The sequence below is a fragment of the Apodemus sylvaticus genome, chromosome 3, assembly GCF_947179515.1.
Source record: "Apodemus sylvaticus chromosome 3, mApoSyl1.1, whole genome shotgun sequence".
NCBI classification, from domain to species: Eukaryota; Metazoa; Chordata; class Mammalia; order Rodentia; family Muridae; genus Apodemus; species Apodemus sylvaticus.
In genome coordinates this window covers 71,658,145-71,685,711 of record NC_067474.1, presented here as the reverse complement: position 1 = coordinate 71,685,711, position 27,567 = coordinate 71,658,145, and the positions used below count along the sequence as shown (strand labels likewise).

The window sequence follows — 27,567 nt, the reverse complement described above, 5'->3', positions numbered from 1 at the left end:
GACAGAAGTATGGCCCAGCCTCATGACCATCCAGAAACCAGAGCATGAGGCAGATGCTCGTCCTTAATTAGCCATGTCTGGAAGTCAGCTTTGTTTCTCCATGTGACAAATGGCCCAGGCTTCAATTCTAAATCAATTCTAAATCAATTCTAGCAGCATAAAGCCTCCGAGCCTGCTGTACTTCAATCACCTCGCCTTAGAATGACAAAATCATCCGGGAACTTGTAAGGTAAATTCTGTGCGAACAATGCCTAGAAGCCAGGCCTTCCTTTGAAGCAATGATTGTGAATGTGGGCATGAGTTGGTGCTCCCAGAAGTCATTTATGGTTGCCACCACTCAGAGACGCTAGGGACAACTGTATGTCCCTGATGTCCCCATGCTACTGAATATCCTACTATGCAGACAAGGTCCCCCTACCCACCATGATAGCAAGAATTATGGTTCAAATGACCAATAGGTCTTCTGCTGGAAGGCCCTGCTCAGAGGGTGTTCAATCTGTGTCACATCTGTCTTCCCTTCTTGAATGAGAACAGAAACAGAGAATCCATGAGGATAACCTTTGATCTGTAATTGTAAAGATTGCACTGTTATTGTTGTTGGTTTGTTTTGGTTTGTAGGTTTTCATAGGCTGGAGTTTGCCAAACCCTGGTTGGGATGATGGAAGGATCAGGCAGAGAGGTAGCGAATTCCAATGCTGACAGGGTCTAGATGAGCAATATAAACAAAGCATTTCAGGAGGCACAAAAATGAGAGAAGGGGATATTGGGCAAAGATATTGGAAATACTGTCTCTTATTGTTGTAGAAGAAAATAGCAGTGTGTACACAAGGGAAAAACAGCATCTTGCTGGTTGACCACTTGCAGTTCATTCTTGCCAGCAAAAACAGACCAAGGTCCAGTTAGCCACGGGAGTGCATGCATCCCTCCAGGCCTAGGCATGTGTCTCTCCATCAACACAGGACTGGGGCTTGGGGGGGGGGGGGAGTGGGGGATGGGGGGAACCCAAACAAAGGATTTTCATTTTTCTTTTATTGTGAACCAAGTATTTTATTGTCCTTGTTGCTCTGAAGAACAGAAGTTGTGGCCAGATTGTTTTGTTTTGATTTTGAGAAACCTTAAATTTTTGCCGTGTGTGTGTGTGTGTGTGTGTGTGTGTGTGTGTGTGTGTGTGTGTGTGAGAGAGAGAGAGAGAGAGAGAGAGAGAGAGAGAGTACATATTGCTAGCAAATAATTTTTCTTTTACAGGTTTTAAAACTTGTAAACACAAAGATGGTACTAGGAAAACCATGTGCAGCCTATAAAGCCTAGCATATTCCCTACCCCTTACAGGAGAGTTTTCCAACCTCTGGTTGTGTGAAAGAGAAATTTCCTTGTAGTCTAAATAGTCAGAACAAAAAAGGCGAAGTTCATGGAATCTGTGAGTCATAAAATGAACTTACAGAACGACCATTAAAGGATTAAGGTTAGTATTTTTTTTCCTACCGCACATTTTCTTTAAATTCCTAAATGAAGTTTAGCTTCGAGCCACTTAATGTGCATGGTTTCTGATGAGGTTTGGGGGGGGGGAGAGTCAGAGAATAAATAAATGTGTAGAAATTTATAGCAGAGGGTGAGAGCCCAGAGTTTGGCTTCTGTATCCCAAACCCTCAGTTTTCAGGGTCTTGGCTGGCCAACTTGTCTCCTAGCCACAGCCTAAAAGGTGAAACTAGGTTCAGAGTCCCAAAGTTCTAGGTTCTGTGATGACCCATCCAATGATGTCATAGAAAAGCCACCTTTATATTCCAATCCAGAACACCATAATTAATGGGACAGCTACAGTGATCCACCTGAACCATCAGGAGAGGGTCAGCAGCAAGTCCCAGATGTTAATCATGGTACAGAGGATTAATAACATGGCAAGTATTTGTTGGCTTCGTGGAATATTTCAAAAGACACTTCAAAAGCAGTATCCAGTGAGACTTGATAAACATTGATTATGTCCTCCACCCAGTACTCCTTCATTGCTCTGTGTCGAGGGAAACCCTTCAAGTCTTGTGTTTGTTTGGTGTCTTTTGCCATAGGGTCTCACTACAAGAAGAGACCATGTAACTCTGGCTGACTTGAATCTCACGATGTACTCATGATGAATCTCACGATGAAGCTCAAAAACACATGAGAAGTCAGGTTTGGTGGTGCAGGATGCTACTTCCAGCTACTCAAGAGACAGTGACAGAACTACAAATTAAGGCTAGCCTAGGCTATTTAGTAAATACAAGACAAGGTCCAGTCAAGGCAAGCAATGAAGCTCTATCTCAAAATAAAAGTAACAAGAAGGCTAAAGATAGACCTTGTCTAGCTTGTGCTAGGCCCTGGATTTAATCTCTAATATCACAGGACATAGAGATACAACTGAGAGACAGAGACCTGTCTTGGCTATGTGAGAATTCAGTCATCCATTCTGCATAAATACAGGCCCAGGAAGTGAGTGCATCATCTTTGAATCATCACCTTCCCAGAACTAAATCAAATGGGAACTTATCAAGTTCCCTTGCTAAAGGGCAAACATGCCATCTGTATAGAATTGACTCCACTCTTAGTGGGGATAGGACCTGCTCAACTTAACCCAGTTATTAACTAACCTGATTAGCACCTATCCCATGGACACACAGGTTATGCCTTTAACCACAGTGAAAAGAGTGCAGCTCATCACTGAGAGAAATCAGTAATGGTTGAAATATGTTCTGGAGTCAAGCTGCCTAAATTAACAATCCACACCATTACCCTTAGCTATGAAATCAATAGGATGCAAATATGTATTGAATAGAGTGAACATAAAGATTACAGCTCAGAGCATCAGAGTGGAGGAACTAATCTCAATTCCAGTGAATAGTGGGAAGATAAATTATAAAGGACACTCCCTGGAGCTGTCATTCTCTTACCCAGCAAGCATTCCATAGGGGCTTCCTGTCTGCTAATGAGAAGCTGGGGGAGAAATAGGGGTAAATTAGAATGGACTCCAATAGGGAAAAAAACATATCCCAAGTAGGTAATATGGGAGTAATATGGGACAGTCACAACCAAAAGCATATATGCAGTGATCTGAGATCCCAGGATGGAAGACTTTAATTAGGTGACATCAACAATTATTGGAAATTTTACTTAGGATGTTTAGCAATAAATAGATAAATAGGTAGGTAGGTAGATAGATAGATAGATAGATAGATAGATAGACAGACAAATAGATGAAATTGACTAACACTTTACAAGTGATCACTCCACAAAGCAAGAAATTCCACCACCGATGCATTTTCACCTGTCTACCTTGAACAGTGTTTCTGCTTTCTCCTTACTACTTCCTGGCTGACCTGCTTCTACCCAGAAGCAGCCACTACTAACACCTCACTTAATAAGCAGACTTCTAACGTGTTTGGGAATGTACCACCTCACTCACCTGTACTCGCATGGAAACTATGTCTAACCTCAGACTCACTTAGAAAAGTAAGCGGTTGTAAGAGAATAAGGCAAGGTTCCTGTGTTCTTGTGCTCTTTGCAAGTTTCCCTTTTATTTCTTCATGACTTTGTGAGATTCCATGACTGTACACACTGCCCCCTGTGTTCTGGTTTCAGAGGGAACTGAAAGAATTGTTCAGCACTGCTGGAAACAGGCTTGTGGTGGTAGAGTTTTCAGCACCGTGGTGTGGCCCCTGCAAAATAATTGCTCCTGTTTTCCAGGTAAGGATTTCCAGTGTCTGCCTCATAGTTGCTAAAGGAATTTAGGTCCCCAAAAGTTTCTCCAGCCACTCTTAAGTTTTTCTACTTTTTAACTATTAGGACTTCTGTAGTTGTTTTGCTCGTTTGCTTTTAAGCATCCCAATGATCCTGAAGTTAATATTCTGGAATGTCATAAGGTGATACCAGAAGACTGGGATTGTTCGCCTGTGGGGAGTTCACTAAGGAACACCAGGGCTTGCAGAAGAATTACACATGGGAATAGGAATTCACATCACTACATCTTTTCAAAGTTGGAACCCAGAACTTCCAAATACTGAAAGAGATCCCAGACAGACACAATATTTGTTTAGCCATGAAATATGTTTGTGTACCACTTGCATGCCTGGCACCCATAGAGGCCACAAGACAGCATCAGAGTCCCTGGAACTAGGGTCACAGACAGTTGTGAGCCACCGTGTATGTGCCAGGAACTGGACCCTGGTCCTCTGAAAGAGCAATCAGTGCTCTTAACCACCAAGAAGTCTATCCTGGCCTCTGTCTCAGGGAATTTTAGTTTTCTTTCTCCTGGTTTTACAGAGTCTCCTGGTTATTTGTGGTCACCTCTGTGACATGTATAAATATCACAATTTATACTATATATGAATATAAAGAAGTTTTGATTCCTTGATGATACAACTAAAAACCTACTCTGTTTTCAGCAAGGTTCCACCTTGGACTTTCTCACTTGGCCTCTTGAATCTGCTGCCAAAACTAATTCTACCAGCAGTCACAGCCTTTACTGTTCAGTCAGGAATGAGCCTGCATCGGATGATGAGCTGCAGGGCATTTCTCCTTTGGCATTTGTGTATGTGTGGTTCATGTGTGTATGTTCCCATGTGCAGGTCTAAGGCTGGTGTCAGATGTCTTCCTCACCTGCTCTCCCCACAGACTGAAGCAAGGTCTCCTGCAGAATGCAGAGCTCATCTTCATGATAAGCTGGCTGGACAGAAGGCTCAAGGGATCCACTGTCTCTGCTTCCCTCATGCTGTGCGCCACAGGCAGGCCACCAGGCCCACAGGCTTTTACATGGGTTCTACACTCTCATCCTCAGTCTCTACACTTGCATGACAAGTGCCTTACCCGCTGGGCTATTCCCCTCCTCCTTCGACGTGACTCTTCAGGATCCCTACTCTGCCCCAAATTCTTGTACAATCCAGAAGGAACATCTTAGTGTTAGACACGCCATTCCATGACTCCAAACTAAGGAGGACGTTTTCCTCACTGTGCCACAGAAATAGCCAGGGCTCGGGTGCAAAAGTGTGAATCCACTCAAATGCCAGAGTTAAAGTTGCTTGAACCCAAGTAGCCAATAAAAGGCACAGAATATGCCACCTAAGTCTATGTTTGTGTATATGTATGTGTGTGTGCACATTTATGTGTGTGCCTGTGTACGTGCGCGTGATGTGAACATCTAAAGCCAACCACAATTACTGTCATTCCTCAGACACCATCTAGACTCTGTTAGTGGTGGTGGTTTGGTTTGGATTGGTTTGGTTTGGTTTGGTTTGGTTTGGTTTGGTTTGGTTTGGTTTGGTTTGGTTTGGTTTGGTTTAGTTTGGCTTGGTTTGGATTGGTTTGGTTTGGTTTGGTTTGGTTTGGTTTGGTTTGGTTTGGTTTTTTGAGGCAAGGTCTCTAACTGGGCTGGAGCTTATTAAATAGGGTAACCCATCTCAAGGCTAATGAGCTCCAGAGATCCACCCATTGCCTCTATTTTCCCAGAGCTGAGAATATTCGTGCATACCACCACATTGCCTATTTTTCTCATGGGTTCATGGCATCAGACTTAGGTCTTCATGACTGAACTGCAAGCACTCTACTGACAGCTATATCCACAGTCTTAAAACCCAAGTCTTTGTTTTTACTTTATTGTTATTGTTGTTGTTTGTTAAGCTAGTGATGACATGGAGAAATGTATTGTTATATCTTTGATGGTAAGATGGCAAAATGATACAGTTTCTCTAAAAAATAATTTAGTAGTTTCTTATAAGGTATCTAAATTATATATATATATATATATATGTATATATATACATATATATATATATGATAGAATGTTAAAAGAAAAATAAAGGTTTATAACTTAGTATAGCTTAAGTGATTAATTAACCCATCACCTAAAATATTAAGATTGAATTAATCTATGACCTCTGTGACCTACAATTGTGCTCTTGATCAAGTAAAATGAGCATTCACTGAATATGCCTGCAATAGTTAAAAGCTAAATGAGAAGCTCATGTCTTTCAACAGATCACTTATCTCATACTAGAATTAAAAGGAATTGTGTAAACATCATTCACTACACACACACACACACACACACACTGAGTCACAGGATATTAAGTCAATGGAAGGCAGAGTAATAAGGCTCTGGATGGGACCACACTCTGTGGCACAGGCTATATAAGTAGCACAGGCTACTCCCTATATAACCCAGTTGGGCCTCGGGCTTATGATTCTCCTCCCTCAGCCTCCCAAGTGCTAGCATTAGAGCTGTGCCACCACATCCAGTTCAGAATCATCTTATTAGCCTGAAAAATATTAAAATCCCCAAAGGTCTTTGTGTTTATTATACAATAATTTTCTCCCATCTCACCTTCTCAAAGGTAAGATACCACTGTAAATGTGTCTTTTATTCTTCTGAAGTACTTGTTGTCTTGGAGGCTTACTGCCTTCATCTGTCAACCTAGGCCAAGTCCTGGAAGCCTTCCAGCTTCTGTGTAATTTTATCTAGGCCTAGAATGTTTTGATCTCTGAGACTTTAGGCTGAATAAGCTCATCCCTTTCTAGTTCTGCTGTTCTGACTTGAAACTCTCCATGATAATGAATTCAATCTGGCTTCTCTCTTCTGACCTCTCCTGCATTGCTCTGCTCGGCCTCAGGTTAACTCTATCAATCTGTTCTGACCTTCTGGCTTCTTCTCAGTCTCTGTCTTGTTTTCTTTTCAACCTATCTCTGTAAAACTCACTCAGTAAAACTTCTTCCTCTCTCCTTACTCTGCAACACTCTCTCTTAAGTAGCTTTCCTTTCCTCTTAATCTTTCTCTGATTCGTCACTTTGTCTGCCACTCAATTAGACACCACCTTGAAACACCACTGGACTCTTCTACAAACTACCTTTGCCTACATTGTGTGGGATTAAAAGTGTGTGCTGAGGACTGAGCCGTCACACCACAACTAGAAGCAGCCTTTTTCAGTAAATAATACAAACTCAAGCTTCAGAGTGCGATCAAATATCCTGCAACAGACCAGAGGAGAAAGAACCGCTACACAGTTCACACACAAAATTGCAGGGGGGGGGTGCCTGCAGCAGGACTCCTCACCTAAGCACTCTCAGGTCTTGTATCTTCCTGCTTCTCCCTCCCCAGGGACAGTTCTTTCTGGTATTGACTCCACTTGGCCAAGCTTTGGACACCTTGTAAGTCACCTTCCAGGAATAGTCTCATTTGACCGAGGTGACTAGAAATGACTGTGACATGATTTTAAAACAAATTAAGATACTATAAAATGCCCACGAATTTGAACATAAATCTGTGCCAACATATTGTTGTTGTCCATTACCTGTAGCCCCTGAGCCAAGACATTTCCAGAACAAAATAGAAGCAGAAGACAGCCCTGTCTTCTATCATCTTTCATTTCCTCCACAGCTTCCCACTGGCTAGCTGAGGTCAGCTGACAAGGCAGTCTGGAAAATCTAGTTTCGATGTATGATAGATTATAGAGAGTGTGGGTGGGTGGGTGGGTGGGTGGGAGAGAGCCAGGCTGATAGTCATCAGGGAACCAACCCTTCTACTGACACCAGCCTCCCAAACCCTGTCAGAAATGAGAAGGTAAAAAGTGCCAAGTACATATCTGGCTCAGAGAACTGCATCTTCTTCTGGCATGCCAGGACCACAGCATGGCTTCTAACACTGGTCTAAGCCCACCTGCATCACCTCAGACAAATTTTGAAAACCATTACAGGGGATCTCTTGACACCATCAGGAACACCCTATTTTGTCTCCCCACCCCAGACAAAACAGGTCTGGCCCCCACTGCACACAACCCAGTTACTCTGCTTTCTGTCCTTGAATCCTGAGACACACATGGTCACTTTCATTTAGACCCTGCAGTGGGTCCTTGCTGGAGATGTTTCACGGTCTAGGCTGTAATGAACCCTCAGAATGGTGCTTAGCTCTCCTTAACAACCAAGTCATACATTTCTTCTTTTACAGAAATGGCACTTTATGGTGCAAATATTAATGTTGATACTGTTTTATTCTTTTGTCTTGAAGGCAATGTCTTTAAAATACCAAAATGTCATGTTTGCTCAGGTGGATGTGGACTCATCTAAGGTAAAACTCTGAAATATTCTGTGTGGACCACCAAACCCCAGACACAATTTCACTGCCGAGCTCTGTGAATGTGATGACATCATGTGGCTAAAAAAACAAGTGTAATCCCACATCTTTATTTTCATGATAAATGTAGCAAATTTTTATGCTACTTTCTTTAAATATTAGCAACTACATGGTACCCCTCCCCCCCCCACTTTAGCAGACATCACCAGTCAATCCAATAGTCTTCACATCTAGGCAGACATTGTGATGAAGTCATGGTGGAAACTATTATAAGGTTTTGTTATTAATCACTTTCTAAAACCTTGCTCAATGATTACAGACATTTTGACATATCTCGCTTTGATCCTGTGATTGTTTTGTGGGCAGGGTTGCTTATATAGCATAAAGAATTCCAGGAAATCCTTCCCTCTTGTTCCTAGGTCCATCCTTCCCGTGTTTCTTCCAAAATAATAAGCCTCATAGTCTCAGGCCAAATCTGTCTTATTACTATAGAAAATATCTCTACAGATTTATTCTTCCTAGGCTTTGTTAGTTTATAATAAGGAAAGGTAGCTCCATTAATTCCATATTAATTAGCTTTCTGTCACCATAGCAAAAGAGAAACAGAAAGGTTTGTTTTGTCTCACCATTTTGAAAATTCAAGTCTTTGGTAAAAGCTCAATTGCTTTTGGGCCTGCAGAAGGCAAACACATTTATACAGGAGAGCATGGCAGAGCAAAGTAATGCCACCAGCAGCAGGAAGACAAAGAGAGGAAGAAAGGGCCACAATCCCTTTAAAGTCATGACCCCAACAAACTAAAGGTCCATGGTCTTTTACTAAACTAAAAGGCCTCAACTCTTTTACATTCCACTGCCTCCCAGTCCCTCCATGCTGGAGCACAGGCTACTGAGAGGCACTACGTACTCAAACTATAGCAGAGAGAACAACAAGTGGTCTACCCAATCATGCGATTGAAGCTGAGTTTTAAAATGAGCAGCAAACTAAAAATTAGTCCTCTTCTGTGTTATAATTGCTCATAGTTTTGTCAATTTGACACAACTTGGCATACCTGGGGAAGATTTGGGTTATTGTGATAATATTTGTATAGATTTTGCTGCACAAAGTTCTGTGTAAGCATAAGTTTTGATTTCTCTTGGGGCAATAGCTACATGTGCAGTTGTTGCTACTGCACTTTAGTGGTTTAAGGAGGAACTGAAAGCTTTTTTTTCAAAGAAACTGCATCATTTTACATTCTGACCCTGCAGTAAGAGAGCTCTGATTTCCCCCACATTCTCACCAACACAAGTTACTTATAGCCTTTTGTCTTTTAAGATGAAGCAAAAGACATACTTTTCTAATAATAACTTGTAGATTAGTCATTCCCACGGCAACTATAATTAAAAATACAATTTTGCATGTGTGCACATGGCTCTTCGTGTTTGTATTTATTGCGGAAAAGAGAGTTAAAGCCAATCAAACAGCAGAAATATCAATGAGAGCTGTTGAATTCTGTTGTTCATGGACCGCTAATTTTATTCAACTTCTAAACAAGGTAAACAAAAACACACCACTTAGAAGCAGTTTGATTTGGGTTTAAATTATGGAATGTTGGCCCATTTTCTTGTCTTTGGGCTCCAAATGTTTCAGAAAATATTAGTAGTTAAGAAGAAAGTGTAATGAGGCCTAAAAAAGAACGACTGTGTAAGCCTTAGATATGTCATGCCTGTCTTCAGCGAAGACGTGCCTTTTCTGTCTTCTTTTCACAGTATGGGATTCCCAGGCTAGACTTCCTGGGGCTCTCTGCCATCATGCAAAATTGTTAAATCCAGCTCATCTAGCCACTCAGCACCCATTCTACTTGATCTTCATCCCACCCCTCTCCTCGAACCCTGAAATGAGGCACCCTGTTTGTGCCAGAATGGTCCTCTTTATACAAGGTTTCCCTAGAGACTTTGAAGGTACATTAGGGAAATTCTGTCAAGGGTCAGGTGCCCCTAAGCTTTAAGACACAGCCTCTTAGAAGTCACCAAGTAACACACTTGGTACAGAGAAAAGTCACCAAACCTCTGACTTCACACCGTTTCCTTTCTTTTTCAGGAATTGGCTGAAGAATATCACATCATAGTAGTGCCCACATTCCAGATGTTCAAGCACACCCGAAAGGTATGTTTTCATAGAAACCATCAGGGGAGCAAAAATAAAAACCTAACCAAGGGTACACACACACACACATGTATATTCTTAGTTTCAAATACCACACAATAGTGAGAGGTAAGAAAATGCAAGACTTTTAATAACCTTTTCTCCTTCTTAGGCATCCAAATCATGAAAATCCCACTCTCCCCTCTACTCTGGGGACAGAGCCTATTATGTAAGGGCATGACAGAATTATCACATATCAGTATATAGTCATTAAGAGGGTGTGGGGAAGCAGTCACCAAATATTATACAAAGCAATACAGCCTTATGACATTGTGCACAGCCTGGGTTCAATTCCCATGGTCCAAACACTGTTTCTATGGGGCTTTCAGTGGCTTGTTTAGTCTCTGTAGATCTTTGCTTTCCTATTTTTAAAATAGAGAATATTATAAATTTTCCCTCACAGGGTTGTTACGAACAGTAAATATGCCATTGTGATTAAAGTATGAGATCCATCCTGGCATCTGTGGTTTAATGTTTTACCAGCTGTTCTTTTGAAGATACCAGTGGGACAAAATACTCAGCACATGACGAAGCTAGTGTGTTCAGAATGGCTGGGAGTATTGACAGTTATTCGCAAACTTGTGTGCTTTACAAAATAGCATTTTGCAACAAAGTTAAGAGGCACAAAATATGCCTTGTCTTTCACACCAATATTTCATCTCTGGGAACATATGCCTTAGAAACACCTCAAGGAAAAAAACAATAATGAGATATTTAATAATTATAGCATTGTTTCTAATGCTTACAGTAGAAGAAATTCTGATGCCTTTTTTTAGCACGTTTCAATGCATTATGAGCTGTCTATTCTATGGAATAGTATGCAATTAATATTTAATAACCAATACTGCAAAGTTTAAAAATCACACTCAGGATTTATAAAGATCATGTTAAACTGAGGGAAATGAAAGCATCTACTTGCCCCACCAGCTGTAGAATTTAATTTTTTTTGTTGGTTAAGCAAATACTTAACCAACCTAGTGTTGGTTAAGTATTTGCTATGATATAATTTGTGCAATAGATTTAAGATATCTTTTGAAACACTACTTACTCCTTCCTGTGACTTTTAGTTGAAGACGAAACTATTTAACATGTGTCCCCTCAACTTGTCCGGCCTATGTGTCTAAATTCCTGTCTACGCCATCTTTGCTACCATCTCAAAGATAAGAACATGGTCTTGCAAAACCAGTCCCAGCCGTAAACCTTGACTACACTGCCTCTGTTAGGTACCTACCTTCCTAGGGCTTGGTGGTTTCCACCCAGCGTCTATACGCCATTGTCTATCAGGAGCCTTATTTCCTATCTTTAGTCTCAAAGCTCCAACTTGGGGTTTAAACCAAGAAACTCTACCCCTATCAGATGGACCCTTCAGTTTAATCAATCCTATCAAACCAGAACCAATGTCAGCATTTGATTTAAGGAAGGACCTAAGTAAAAGTAATTCTCTTGATGCTGTTAGTTTTAAACTTCAGAAATACAGGACTGCATCTACCACAGCAATTTATCACCACATAGAACCTCATAATGAAACCACCATGCAGAGGTAAGCAGAATCCAGCCAAGAATACTAGTGCCTTTAAACTCTGAGTTTATTGGAGATGTAAGAAGGGCTCAAAGGTTTAGAGTACTAGCTGCTCTTGCACAGAATATGGATTTAGTTCCCAGTACACATGGTAGCTTATAGACATATGCAACTCCAGTTCTAGGGAGTCTGACACCCTCTTCTGGCCTTCCTGGGCACTAAGCATGCACACATGGTACACAAGCATATGTGCACACAAACACTCATGCACATAATAAATAAATATATAAGCTCTGACTGTATCTACTACTTAAGCCTCAGTGATTCCCAGAGAGTCTTCATTGTCATAAAGTAGGTATGTTTTAGCAGCGATTACAACCCCCCCCAAAAAAAACCCTAATAAACCGAGACAGAGGAAGAGAAAGGGATCCTATAATTCCCTTCTAGAATATTCCTCCAATGACCTGAAGACTTCCTACTAGACCCCACCTCCTAATGGCTTCTCCATCTCCCAACAGCGGCCTGGAGTGCAATAGTTGTCTATGCACTTCTAGTGGGCATGGGACATGTGAGGAAATCACTGAAAGACTCAGATTTACATTGGCAGCTATCAGAAAATAAAATTAATTGAATTGGTGATATTACCAATAACTAGTGTAACTCCCTAACTTCTAATTCCAGTGCCACATGATAAGCCTGATTAAAATTCACATAGACATGTCCCAAGAAGTTTCCTTAAGAATTGATGTTCTCGTTGAATTTTATTAGCATATCATTCTGATTATGGAGTGTAAAAACTACACAGTTGGGATGGAGAGATGACTCTGCTGTTAAGAGTTCAGTTTCTAGCACTCATGTTCTGTGGCTCACAACCACCTGCAACCCTATCTCCAAGGCATCCAATGCCGCCGCCTTCTGGCCTCTGAAGACACCTGTACATTCATGCAAATACACACAGACACAGACACAGACATAAAAACTAAAATCTCCTTTGAAACCTAAACAATTTTAAATAATCTATTTCTAATCTTTTAGTGTATGTAATCATATAAAAACAGCCAAGAATAGCAACAAAAACAAAATGAAAACAACTTTCTATGCCAAAGGCAAGGACCAAGAAAAGGGTGCAGAGACCCTAAAGGGAATAACACTCTAAATTTTTTACTTCTTTTGATTCAGATCTCAAAATGGGGTCTGAGAAGATCTTTAGGGTTCCATGGGGTCCCCCCTTTCCCTTTGCATCTAGAGTTAAACCATGACCCTTCTGAACTTTTTCCCCCAGTTTCTGTCTCAGTGACAGAACTTCTGTAGAGTCACTGCAAAGGAGGGGGATTGGGGTGGCCAGGCAAAACGATGAATTCATTTCAGTATTTCTGTGAGGAGAACTGAGCAGGAAGGCTTTCATTGGCACCAACTGTCTTCTTGAGAGTAGAGAAAAATTAAATTCATGTCCTTAAAACCACATTCAGAATCTGGGACATGAAACTGGAAAATAACTTATTGAAGAAATTAAGTATCATTTATCCATTTTTTTTAAAAAAGCTAGAGTGCAGTTTCTACTTAGGATTGTTTCAAGAAGTGTCTTTGTTTTTAGTAAGACATCTGGCAAGCAACCACTATGCACTGTGCCTCTTGAAGGTTCTCAGTATATAAAAAATAAGTCATAGAAGCCACCCTGAAACACAAGAGAGAATCTGCCTCCTTTGAGAACACAGTCTGTCTGCTTGCATCAGGGTTCCTTGTGCCGCTCCAATCCTTTGGCCCCGGCCCTACTGCTGTGTCCCCGACATTTCCCACGCTATGCCGTCCTTAGGCTCTTACTTTTTCCTTGGCCTTCATTCTTGCTCACATCATATTTAGTATAGAAACATCATAAATAAAATAAAACTTTTAAAAAAGAAATAAAATACATAAAACCATACATCATACCCTGGGGCCATGGTACTCAGTAATCTTTCCCTGGCTGCTGGAAGTTTTTCTATAAGAAGTTGGTTGGCACAGACTATACCTGGGCTGGACCTAGGCCTCCCCACACATAGGTAGCAGATGTGCAGCTTGGTCTTCATGTGGGTCCCAAACAACTGGAGCCAGGGCTATCCCAAAAGCTGTTGCCTGTCTGTTGGCTATGTTCCTCTAGCTGGGCTGCCTTGACTGGCCTCAGTGAGAGAGGATACACTTAGTCTCACAGAGGCTTGATGTGCCAGAGGAGGAGGATACCCAGGGAGACCCCACCTGCTCAGAGGAGAAGGGGAGGAGAGGATGGGGGAAGGATTGTGGGAGGAAATGACCAGGAGGGGGTAGTGAGTGGGATGTAAAGTGAATAAGTAATAATAATAATGATACTAATAATTAACTGAACATGGGGGGAGGGGAAGTTGATTGGCAGGGATGCGATATAAAAAATGGCTGTCATGGGGTGGAGAGATGGCACATAGGCCTGAATTCAAACCTCAAAACTCACATATGAAAAGCCAGGTGTGACAGTGTGTGTTTGAAACATCAGTGCTCGAGAGCAAGGGGCAGGAGGATACCTAAGGATTGCTGCCAGCAAGGATAGCCTAATTGGTGGGTTCCATGCCATTCGAGAGACCCTGTCTCAAAAAAAAGGGGGACTTGGCATATGGGGGTGTGTGACCTCTCACCTCAACATACACCTGTACAAATGTGTATACACATGTTTGTGAACACATGCACACACACACATACACACACACATACACACACACACACACACATACACACACAGCAAACTCCACGTAACACATTGAGTATCTGTTCCTTTCTTCTATATTCCTTAGTGTTTGTATCTAAGCCTTAGATTCTAAGGAACATCATGTTCCAGGAAGATTCACTTTGGTAAATACGTTCCCTCCTGCGATATCTTGTAGGTGGAGTACCCAAGACCTTTCCTAGTTTCTGTAACCAGAATATCATGACTGTAGCACTCTATTGTACATACACTAGTCCCCCTTTAACCAAAAAAATTCATTCCAAGACCACCAGAGATGCTTGAAATCACAGACACTACTGAACGATCCTATATATATTATAACATGGAGGGGTTGCCCTATTCATCCTTACTGTAGATCTTGGAAACTTACATAATGTTTTCATTCCTTAGTAAGTAAAGAATTTTTGCCTTTTCATATAAAATAAGTATTTTATAGCTTCTTTTTGGCCACCAACCATTACTCTTACAGTTTTGGGTTATTATTAAGTAAAAACAAGGGTTGCTTGAACGTAAGCGCCTTGGTCTGATGGTGAGACAACTGAGTGCTAATGGGCGGGTGGAAGGAACCATCCCCTCCTTAGGCATGAGATGTCATCATGCTTACAGAGTGGCATGTCATTTCAGGTTTTTCATTTACTTCAGGAATTTTCAATATATTTTCAGATTGTGGTTACCTAGGAAACTAAAATCATAGAAAGTTAAACTATACACCATCATTTATGTTGAATATATATTTATATGTACATGTGTGTATATATATATATAGATATAGGTCATAAATTTGATTTATGAACCATCCTAAAAATCCACTAAAGGCTATAAACTCTGTTTAGAAAAGAATGAACATACATATTATGTACATTCATTCATATATGCATACATACATGTACTCATATATGCAGATCATACTAAGGGATCCCATGCCTCTAAGATTAAACAATGGCTCCATTATTCTAATAATGCAGAGTATAGAAAAGGAGACAAAACAAAGAATTAGCAAGTCTAGGCCAAGTGCTTATGCCTGAGCCAACTAGCAAAAGTTAATTGCAACTTCCATCTCTTGCCTTAGAATAAAATAGTTTCCCAAAGCATTAAGTAGAACCACTAGTAAGAGCAATGGAAAATGGGCATGTATGTGCTAACAAACAAGTCATTCATGCATAATTAATTCATAGCAGAAGAAACTATTTGCTGGACTCTCACATTAAGTAGGAGGAAGCTTTTGCCCAGATGTCTGCAAACTGTAGTGCTCCTGTTGACATCACGGAAGTCATTTCCAACAAGCATCTGCATAAGATAAATCAGATATAGATACAAAAAGCATCCTATATCATTTGCTAGAAAGAGGACAGGACTGGAATAGGACTCACATACAGCGGCCTCAAGGCCAAGAAGAGATAATGGTGTTGGATGCATCAGATGAAGCAAGAAGTGAGGAAGGGTGTGTGTCTGAAGAATCCTTCCCAAATGCTTGTGTTCAACTACTTCGAAAATAAATAATGCTTGGCCTTCTCTCCAGAGAGAACTAGCAACTGGCCCATTGCCCCAGGAATTAGGCAACTATTGTTTAGGCCTTAGCATTACTGAGAGATTTAGGAATGTAATAAGCCATCCTAAGGTCTAATTTTATTATTTTATGTGCTTTAGCATTTTACCTGCATCTATGTCAGTATGGGAGTATTAGGTCCCCTGGAACTGGAATTACAGACAGTTGTGAGCTGCTACATGAGTGCTGGGAATTGAACCCCTGTCCTCTGGGAATTAAACCTGGGTCCTCTGGAAGAGCAGCTGGTGCTCTTAACTGCTGAGCCATCTCTCCAGCCTCTCATTTTCCTTCTTTGTGAGATGAACACTACTACACTTATCTTTGAAATTTTGTCTTGAAATTTTCAATAAATGTAGAGAAAGTGCAAAGCACTGGACTTGGTGCATACCTTATAATATGATTACTGTAGTTGATTTGAAGGTTGTGGGTTACTGCTGAGATATTTAACAATATAACTGAGTCTTTCCCCCTCCAAAGTAATAGATAAAAAGAATTTTAAAAATAAAGTACATGAGAGGCCATTTCAACTCTTGGAATATCTACAACTTCTGCTTACACTAAGTCACCATCACTTGCTTGCACAGTAAATTCTATCCTGCTACTGACAGCAGCAAAGAGGAGTTCTGCTTAGTGGGGCTGAAAGTCTTATATGGTCTTCAGGTTCTTTAGCTGTTGGTCAGCCCCAAAAGCAGCAGACACTCTTGTCAGAGAATTGTAGAGTCTGGAAACTAAGCAAGATGGAAGGAAAGTTAGGAACGTGAGTCAGCTTTCAGCTCTGTTTCACAATTCCTAGTACCACTGCTAAGGATACTGCAGTTGTCTTAGCAACTGAGAGGCTGCTATCTATGTTTCTCTTCTCCAGATCAAGGATTAGGCAGATACGAATCACTCTCTGGTTTTGCAAACCATACTTTTATTTAATGTTTAATATTTTGATCATTGAGGAGTTTTCACTCCTTTTTTTTAAAACATTTTTTAAGACTCATTTATTTAAATATTTTGTGCATATGGGTATTTTGTCTGCTTGTACATCTGCACTCCAGAAGAGGGCATCAAACTGTGGTGAGCTGCTATGTGGGTGCTGGGAACTGAACTTAGGACCTTCAGAAGAGCAGTGAGTGCTCTTAACCACTGAGCCGTCTCTCCAGCCCATGTATTGATTTTGAATAGTTAATTTTCATTTCTAGTAAATTTATAAATGCCATTTATCTTGATTACTGAGGGTTTCCCACCCTTTACATTTTTTTTTTTTTATCTAGCCCTGTTCTTCTCCTCTGAATGTTCAATTGTTGGACTACAGCAGCAGTGTTTCATTTGGTGATTTATGAGAAACGAGAAGGCTCAGGAACAAGTTGTACTCAGAGTTAAGATTTACTGCATCAACGAATATACAATAAAAGCAACTGGGAAACAAAACACCCATTACTGTGCTCCAGAAAGACCTTCTGATGGCCTCTCTTGTTAGAGGACACAGAGGGATGTACCTTGTTTCCAGCAGTGATCTTCACATACGTGCCAAAGGAGTCTGTTTAGTGACACCCTTTTAAGCTCAGGGACTGAAGTAGGCTCAATAGTAGTGAGAATGCTTCTCACATACACATCTTGCTACACAGCCATTGCTATGTAAACCTAGATGCACAGTCCCAGTTTGGGTGATTAGACAAAGCAACTCAATATCAAGTGTGGCCACATCCCTTCCCCAGCCCAAAGCAATCAATCACCAGCACCATACTTGGAGATCCACAGTCTTAGGAGTTGATGAAACAGTTAAAGGTTGTTGATTTGTGAGAAATGAGAAGACTTGGGAACAAGTTGTACTCAAAGTCAAGATTTATTGCATTAAAGAATATGGAACAAAAGCAACCAGGAAACAAAATATTCATTAGTGGACTCTGGAAAGATCTGTTGATGGCCTCTCTTGTTAGGGAACACAGATTGCCCCAGAGCCATGCAAGGCTCAAGCAAACAGGCGTTCACTCTTTTCTCACAAGGAGTCATGCATATGAGACCAAAATAAGACCCTCATCATGAGTAATTGGGGTGCTAAGTGGCACTCATAGAAGTTCATGGCTGGGACCCCTGGGCACAATTCCTGAAGTCTAGTCATTGAGATGGCCTGCCTGAGAAAGGGTCTAGGGCTGCACAGGGGAAGCAAACCTGCCCAGATTTTCAAAAGACCCTGCTGCTTTGCATAATTCTCAAGGCCTAAAAGTGAGGACAGGGTGGTGGGGACTATTCACCTGTCTGAGGAAGGGATAAGTAGGCTCTCTTTCCCAGAATGTCTTCAAGGTCTAAGGGGAAAGTATGGCTGTGCCCTTGGTCAGAGCACCCCAAAAAAATGAGGGGATAGACAGGAGCTTATTCCTTCATCTAGGCTTAAGAGACACTCACTATGCACTTGGGTGGGTAAGAGTGGGAACTTAGCCAAAGGTTGTAGAAACCCAACACTGGTCATCTGAACACGTTTTCCCGATGGAAACTCGAGGATGGGAATATGCCATTGAAGAAAATAGCCCTAGAAGCTAAGTTTACCACAAAGAACAAAGACTTATTCCTCATTTCCAGTGATGGTCAGAAGTTCATCTCTGGTAGCCACAGTCCATTTCCTATTTTCATTGTGGCTTGAGATGAATTCTGATAACATTACACCACATCCCCTTCAGTGGTAAGCCACACTGTATTGAGGACCCGGCCCTGCAGCAGTTTCATGTGTCTGCTAAACAGACTCATCTGATGGCAGAGGATAAGAACTCATATGCTCCATCTAAAGGTGACCCTACACCAGTTTATAAATAAATTCACAGCAGCCCAGAGCCATGCACACTTGTTTATGTAACTCAGTGTCTGCTTTTGCATTTCCACAGCAAATCTGACCATCCTACCAAGCCCCAAATGAGTACTATCTGAAAAAAGTTGGTTACTACCACAGAAAGAGAACAGTACTTTTGCTGTCGTTTGTGTTGCTAAAGCTCAAAACGTAGGACATGGTAGCAGCTTCAGGAAAATAAAAGCAAAGTAGTGTTTTGTTGTTGTCTCTCAATTAGAACAAGCTCAAAGATGCCATCCGCTAAAGATGAGTGTGGGGGGAGGGGAGGCAGTTCCAGTTCTTTGGCCTTATCTTGAATGTGAGTGCACTGCTTCCAGGTGCCTTCAGGAAGTATTAGCTCAACTCCAAAGATTTTAACTGAACTACTTCCATTGCCAAGGTCTGCCGGGGGCAGAGGAAAGCCAACAGGGTTCAGATCTGTGCTCAGGATGTAAGTGGTTCTGGAGAGATAAGTGGAGTGGGGTCAGAGGAAGGCATCGAGATAGAATCACCAGCAATTCCTGCTGCCTTCTCCTCTCAGGTGAGGCAGCTTTTAAAACTTCTATCGTTAAACTTTACCTCTTCCATCTTATTTGCTCCATCTTTTGAAGTGAGGATGTATTCTCCTTTTATTCATGCCATTATAAGCTAGGAAACTGCATGACAAACATCTCTACAGCCATCCTGCTGTTTTGTTTACGGTTGTACTGTGGCTGGTGCTTTTGGGGTTGCTATTGTTCTAAGTACAAGTGTCTGGGAAGTTGATGAGCTCCGTTTGAATCGTGCAGCTGGTCCAAACACAACTTCAATGTTCACTCAACTAAAGCTGTACTTCAACTGACTAAGGCTGGTTCGTTATAATTATCCTATGCATGCATCCTTAGCCTTGTGTTGACTCTCAGATGTACATTGCCAGGAAGAGACCACTGTCTCCAAGCACTCCGTATTTCCCTGGTAGCAACGATAGACTTCGTGTAAATGTCAGAATGTCTTCCACACAAAAGAAATGCTGCCTCTGCTTAGACCTATGTAATAGGAGAATCAGGAAAGAGCCACTTTATTGTTTTTATTTTATTATTTTATTTATTATTGTTTATTATTATTTATTATTTTATTTATTTTTTAGAATACTATTGTTGTGCATTTCAAAATGTCCATAATGGAATTTGTTTTAAATAATGTTGCACTTGAGTAGTTCTTTAGTCCTGCATAGCCTCCCTCTCCTTCCATTGGCTTCAAAAACACAGAATTTTCTCCTTTTTTTTTTTTTTGTTGCAGTTATTTCTAATGTTTAGCAGCAATGCATGAAGAATGACTTAGCTAGGTCCAGTAGCACAATTGTATTCTATTACTTGGTTGACAGAGGAAGGAGAATTGCAAGTTCAAGTCTAGCCTGGGATGCATAGTGAGACCCTACCTCAAAGCAGAGGGGTGGGGGGGGGGGGTGCTGCAGAAAACTTTAAAGGCAGCATTAAGAGAGCTGTAACCTCATTCCCTGATGCTTCTCATGGAAGCCTTTGAAATTCAACATAGCACCACAGCACCTGATTAAAAAAGAGGAAACACTTTGGTTAGAATTCACAAGCAGTAAATAGCAGGATTTACATATATGTAGATTCCTCATTCTTGCATGTAACCAACAACAGATCAGAAATACCTGAAAACAAAAATCTATACTGAAAATGTACTAACTTTCCTTTCTTATTATTATTCCTAAAACAATACAGGGTAACAGCTCTTTATATGGCATTTCTATTGAACTGGTTGTGATATGAGACAACAGGCCTGGGTTCTAGGCAAGCACTCTAGAGTATCACTTTGTCGGTCCCCTAATCCCCAGCAACACCCCAGGGCAACTGCACAGTTCTCATTAGCAAGGCCACTAGTGCCATAAGCTCGATCAGTGGCCTTCCCCCATTTATTTAGTCTACTTACTAAGTTCCCAGATGCAAAGCCCATTACACAGGGATACACAAAGGCAATGTCTGTCTTTGGCCAACTAGACAAAGAAAGATGATGGTGCTGAGGATGCAGCTTGATAGTAGAGCTCCTGCCTCCCATGTGTGAAGCCCCTGGGTTCAGTTCTTGAGCATAACAAAGAAAAGTAGAAGGAAGGGAGGGAGGGAGGGAAGGAGGGAAGGAGGGAAGGAGGGAAGGAGGAAGGAAGGAAGGAAGGAAGGAAGGAAGGAAGGAAGGAAGGAAGGAAGGAAGGAAGGAAGGAAGGAAGGAAGGAAAAGGAAAGGCAGAGAGAGAAAAGATTTGTTTCTGCTTACAATTCAAGGTAGAGTCCATCATGGCAGGGAGATGGAGGCAGCGACCGCAGCTGGCCAGACCACGTCTGCACCCAGAATGAGAGAAGAGTGAGCGAGTGCATGCTGCTTGTCTCTCTTTCTTCCACTTACACAGTTCTGGAGCCCAGCAAATGGTGCCATCTCCAATGAATGGGTCTTCCCACCTCAACTGATGGCATCAAGACAATCCTCACAGGCATGCTCACCAGCCCATCTCCAAGTGATTCTAAATTCTATCACGTTGACAGTTACCACTACTCATTAGGGAGACAGGAAGGGAGGGTGAGAGAGAGAGAGAACTTAATTCCTGAAATTTAATACTACCCAGAGTCTTGAATTCATATTTCAATGACCAAAAATGACCTCTAATAAAAGCTAATTTATGTGAGAATTCCAAACTGGACACTAAAAATATGATGAAAAAATATAGTCTTTGTCTATAGACTCTCTGTATAGCTCTGTCTGCGCTAATGGGCAGACTGATGACAAAATCAATTATATTGTAATAGAAAGTTCAGAACACTATAATTCAGTGAAGAGAGTGTCTCAGAAGGCTTCATGACATGGCCATCATCAGGGAGGGATGGGACCAGCTGGGGAGAAGCAGAGTTATAGCACAGCATGGGTGTGTGTCTGGAATCATTTCACAACAATAGCATGAAATTATTCTTAGCACATGAGCTCCTAAGGGATTTTTGTCTGTTTTGTTCACCATGGTCTAGCTCACTGGAGATACTCATGAAGTGCAGGTGCTGAAAGGAAACCTTGTGAGTGATTATCCTTAACCCAAACATCCAAAGTCAGAAATGTTCCAAAATCTGATATTTTGTACCAGCATGATGCTGTAAGACTAATGTTCAATGTACATAGACTTACTTTTACGAAAAAAATTAGGAAGCACTGTACAAAATCCCTGCCTTGATTACCCTTAATTGTCACGGGGTAGAATCATCTTCGACTCAATTGAGTCAAATTGAGGAACTAAGTCAGGTTGGTTTGTGTGGGCATGCCTTTGAGTGACTGTTTTGATTATCAATAGATGTGGGAGTAAGCAGCCCACCACAGGTGGTGCCATTCCCCAGTTAGTGGTCCTCGGCTGTTTAAAGCTAGCTAAGCATGAACCAAGGAGTAATGCAGAGGCTGGGACAAGAAGCATCATTCTTCCTTGGTTCCTGACTCCAGGTTCTTGCCTTGAGTTCCTGCCTGACTCCTCAGTGGCATGTTGTGATCTGGAAATAGTGAGGTGAAATGAATCCTAATTTCCTCTAAGTTGCCTTTGGTAAGCGTGATTTATCATAGCACCATAAAGGAAACTAGAACAGTCATCAGATGTATAGGTGATACACATGAAATGCAAGCAGATTCCAAGCTAGATTTGAGTTTCATTCCTAAGATACCTCCTTATTTATTTTCAAATATTTCAAGATCTGAAATGCTTGCAGCCAAGTGCTTCAGATGAGAAGCCCTCAATCGGTGTGCCTTTAGTAAGCCAGTGAATTCTCTCTAAGTCCCTAGAGTTCAGAGTTCATGTGAGGAATGGTGGTGAGGTGGAAGAGACAAAACTGAGACATCATTAGAAGACTCGATTCTATGGTGAGGAAGAAAACGTTGAAGGAGCTTGGAAAGGATCTCATAAGTACATTTGTGCCTTTGGGATTCATGGGAGCAGATGGGCATAAAAGGCACAAAACTGAATACAGAGAAAGTTTTGTGACTATTGCTATAGTCCACATCAAAGGTGACCAATTAGAGAACAATGATAATGTCACTTAGAGCCACCAGAATGGCTGACATGCAAAGACTAGTGGTACCAAGTGTTGTCAGGATGGGGAGCAACTAGAATGTTCATCCTTTGCAGGAACTGTTAGTTTCTGGGGTAGTGGATGTAGCTCAGTAGGTAGAAAGTTTGCCTAGCCAGCCCTGAGTTAGTCCCTGGCATGCCATAGCCTGAGTGTGGTTGTGCATAGAGCAATTCACAGTCATCCTGGGTATATTGTATGGCGAAGACCAGCCTGGGTTATATGAGATCCTTCCAAGGGAGGAGAGAGACAGAGACAGAGAGACAAAGGATTTCTATTAAAGTCTAATCTCATAATGCCATTCTTTAGGTATGCAACAAGGATGAATTCCTATTGCCCCTCCCCCAAACATATAGACAAAAATGTTCCCAGCCCTGCAGCCCAAGTGGATAGATTATCTTATACTCATCCAAAGGAATACTGGAGCACTTACAGACTGCTGTTGAACCTACCATGGGCATGGTACTGAGTGAAGGACGTCAGACATAAAATAGAGTCATTCGAATTCTACTTGTAAAGTTCAAGCATATGCAAAGGCAATTCACTGGGAAGAACTCAGAGCTGAAGCTGCTTTTGAGCATAGATGGCATAACGATGTGAGAGGGTAGGCTTGGTGTCTGGGTGTGGTTATACAATATGATTTCCTCAATAATTCTCTAAGCTTTTTACTTTGAGATTATTTTTGAAATTCTATCTCATGTGACACAGTGGAAGACAGTCCCCTGTGGTAGATTCAATGTATCTCTAGAAAGATGGCAATCTCCACAGTAGCCACGGTTCTTATTGCTCCTGGCTATGCTTGGTAGCTATAGAGTGGGAATCTCATAACCCCATAATCATGCAAATCATCCCTCTTGAGAGCTGTGCCCAATTTCTCGTACCACCCCACTATGAGACAAAGCTTTTCCCAGAATTCTCTCTATAGGGGCCCCCAACCTCTCTTTTTGAGTTCTCCCTTTCCTTTGAAGTAGGAAGTTAGCTGACATAATCAGACACAGCATGATCCACTGAGGATGTCTCCAAAGAGACACGAGAAATATCTTCTAATGGATCCCTGGGAGTCCAGAGGGTCATCTAAAATTAATTACACGGTGGTGGTCATGAGAGCAGACACCATCTCTTGTCTGTGGACGCTCTTTACCTCAGATGGTCTCACTCTTACCTCCAATTGTATCAGGCTCCCATGTAGCAAAAGAAAAGATAAAGACTTAGGAGGACCTTAGACATAAAGTCCAAAAGAAGGTTAAGTGGGAGCCACTGTTCTTGTATAGTGGTGCTTGCCCTTCCAGCTCCCAGGGGAAAAACAGAGACTAAAATGGACTCCAAACCTCCCACACCCTGCATTCCCAATGGTGAACTCCCTTCATGCCCCAGAGCCACCCTCCAGACCATTAGGAAGAACAAGGTCTAGTGTAGTCTAGGCTGACCTCACACTCTTTGTGAAGGTCATGATGAGCTAGAACTTCTGATCCTCCCACCTTCTTTACGTCCTGAATGCTGGGATTACAGGAGTACACCTCCACAGCTGGGGTGTGAGACACTGGGGCTCAAACCTACAACTTTACGTATGCTAGGCCAACATTTTGCAAACTGAGAGGCTCCGAGCCCTGAAAAGGAGACCCATTGTCAGATTCCTTCTACTACCTTCCTCCCCTGGCTTCTGGCCAGGGTAATTATTTATAGGGAGGTGAATAATACATGCTGGCGACTCAGACCAATCATGAAATTCTGCACCCACACATAGGTCACTCCATTCTCAAGACTCAAAAGGACACTGTGCTGTCTCAGAAGTGAACCGAAGAGCAAGAAGGTGAGTGAAATGAGATGTAAGTGATCCACACCCGGGGTTTATATTCACAGAGTTATCAAAATGGCAGAAGCAGAGGGGGTGCTGCTGGGGTGGGGGGAGAGGGGGCAGAAATTCGAGGTGTGGGCACAGTCACTTCTCCACAGCACACTGAGCACAGAGCTTTGTTCTGGAATTTCCCAGCCCCTACTTCAAAGTCCTAACACATTCCTGGCTTCAAACCTGCTTCCCAGAAACTCATGTCTTTGTCCGATCCTGGTCTCAGTTTACTTACATTCTTCCCTTGACCCAAACGACTAACACACTTAGGATTGGCACAATAGTGGTTCAAAAGGGTGGTTGACATTCTTGTTTTATTACGTGTAAAGCGCTTACTTGTGTGTGAGTGTATGTGGGTACCCATGGAAACCAGAGAACATCCTCAGCATGGTTCCTCGGGAATCCACCATCTCGGTGGTTTGGGGTCTCTCATTGGCTTGGAGATCACCAAATAATCTAGACTGGCTGTCCATCAAGACCCAGGGATCCACCCATCTCTACCCCCCCCCCCCCCCCCGCCCCAGCTCAAGGTTTGCCATCACAAAAAGTCCATCACGTCTCACTTTTTTAGTTGGGTTCTAGGGAATCAAATTTAATAATTCATGCTTGTGTACCAAGCACTTCAGCTGAGCTATCTCCCCAAACCGAATGTAAGAGAGCTATTTAAAAGACATTCCAACGGGGCATGTTTGCCATATGCCTGTAATCCTAGCACTTCGTGGTTAGAGGCAGAGGAATCAGGACTTTACACTCAGACTTGACTTCCTAAAACCTGTCTCAAAAAGAGAAAGAGAGTCCATTATTTCATATACTACTTTTAAAAAACCCACAATTAAAATATACCATCCACTATAAAGCTTACCCTGAATTGGGGTTGTAAAAAATGTGCAAAACTTGTTAGATTCTGGAAGAAGTCACAAAAAGATTTTGAATTTTGGAAAATTGTGTTTATAACTGAACTAGCCCTTGATGCATATATAATAAGCTTTAATTTCAAGGACTGGGCTTCTTTTTATCCAGCACTGTTGTATGTTTTCGGTCATACATTAAGAAGCATTATAGAGACCTGGAGAAATATTCATATTACCCATTTGGAAGAGTAGTGTTTGGTCTATGGCCATACCACCTGAGTGCACCTGATCTCACATAATGACACATAATAAAGGTCATGAATTTAATCTGTTTAATGTGTATTTATACTTGAAATGTCTTAACAATTATGGAAATGGGAAGCAATTTTACAATCAGACAGGACACTCCTTGACACTTTGGTGTTTGAATCAATAAATATTTTTGTGCCTTTGTGTATTTGAAACAGATTTTTGAATTTCACGGAGCTGATGTTGAGAAACTGGAAGAGAAGATTCTAGAGCTAATGTGAACTGCCACCCAAGTACACCTGCAGCCGTTTCTGAAGCAGCAGCAAATGCTTTGTGTCTTACTTCTCAGCATGCCCTGTGGGCTATTTTCTATCGGTCTCTCTCCTGATGTTCTGCAGAAAGAATGTAGCATTACAAGACCTTGCGTGACACCCTTACAGTAGCAGAATTGTGTTACTTCCATTCTTTTTAGTCAGCCTTGCTCTGGGTATGTTCCTTGGGTGATTTTTGTGTGTGTGTGACCTTCACAACAGAGCCCATTTGAAGCTAAGTAACATCAGGTCACCAAGATTTTTCCAGAGATAGACAAAAAGATGCAGTTGTGCACATGATCAAAGGACTTGGCTATCTTTGGGAATGCCACTGTTGGGGAGGGGAGTGCTTTGGTTTGTCCTGTTTTGTTTTGCTTGGGGTCTGTCTTAGCTAGGGTTTCCATTGCTGGGATGAGACACCATCACCCAGCAACTCTTACAAAGGACCTTTAATTGGGACTGGCTTCGGAGGGTCAGTCCATTATCGTTCTAGCGGGAAGCACGGTGGCATACAGACATGCATGGTGCTGGAGAAGGAGATGGAAGTTCTACATCTTTATCCAAAGACAGCAGAAGACTGTCTCACTGGCAGCTAGGAGGAGGGCCCACCCCCACAGTGACACACTTCCTCCAATAGGGCCACACCTACTCCAACAAAGTCATATTTCCCAATAGTGCCACTCCCCAGGCCAAGCATGTTCAAACCACCACGGGTCCAGGAACCAAGCCCAAGGCCTCTTGCCATTGAACCTTGCCCACAGCCTGGGAGATACCAGTTTGCTATCTGTTGTATAATAAAACACCAAGACAACTTTGGAGCACACAGCCTTAAATGGGATGTCCTCATCAAACCCCACCCCAGGGATCTATGTGGGAGATAGACAGCTCCAAGGAAACAGACCAGACACAATAGGACTGACTGGTGCACCTACAAACCTACAACTCTGTAGCAGCACACATAAGATCTGCATATGGTCAAGCAGATGAGGTCTCAGCACTAAGAGCTGGGAGTGAACACAGGTTCTGATCCCTGAGAAGCTATCTGCAATTTATACCCACTGGCAAGGGAAAAATCAGTTTTCATCAGGGCAGGTTCCATGCTCAGGAGTAGTTGGTCAACGAGAAATTAGCCCAATGGTATTTGTATAGACTTTTTTTGTATCATTTTGCTTTGTTTTGGCTTTGCTTTTTTGTTTTGTTTTGTCTTATTGATCTTTTGATTGCAATTTTGATTTCCACTCTATGTGTTTGGGGGGCTGGGGGTTGTGTGTGGTTCTTGTGGAGTTTGTGGGAAATTGCTTGTGTATTTGTTTGTTGTTGGGGAGGACCTGGGAGGAAAGGGGAAAAGGA

At 41.9% G+C, this 27,567-nt stretch overlaps 1 protein-coding gene across 1 annotated transcript; it reads left to right on the top strand.

The window, feature by feature from the left end:
• The first annotated feature begins 1,871 nt into the window (after window positions 1-1,871).
• LOC127679924 (thioredoxin domain-containing protein 8-like) lies at window positions 1,872-26,187 on the top strand. The gene is made up of 6 exons (XM_052175500.1): window positions 1,872-1,895; window positions 3,607-3,711; window positions 8,021-8,080; window positions 10,164-10,229; window positions 24,705-24,770; window positions 26,125-26,187. Exons 1-6 carry the CDS (start codon window positions 1,872-1,874, stop codon window positions 26,185-26,187), a joined length of 384 nt encoding a protein of 127 aa, XP_052031460.1.
• Window positions 26,188-27,567: the final 1,380 nt, after the last annotated feature.

Excerpts from the sequence above, each read along its gene's own strand:
- LOC127679924 (XM_052175500.1), top strand. The coding sequence starts at position 1,872 with ATGGTACAGAGGATTAATAACATG. Across the intron at positions 3,712-8,020 it reads TAATTGCTCCTGTTTTCCAG|GCAATGTCTTTAAAATACCA; the intron begins GTAAGGATTTCC and ends TTTGTCTTGAAG. Across the intron at positions 10,230-24,704 it reads TGTTCAAGCACACCCGAAAG|GTCACTCCATTCTCAAGACT; the intron begins GTATGTTTTCAT and ends ACCCACACATAG.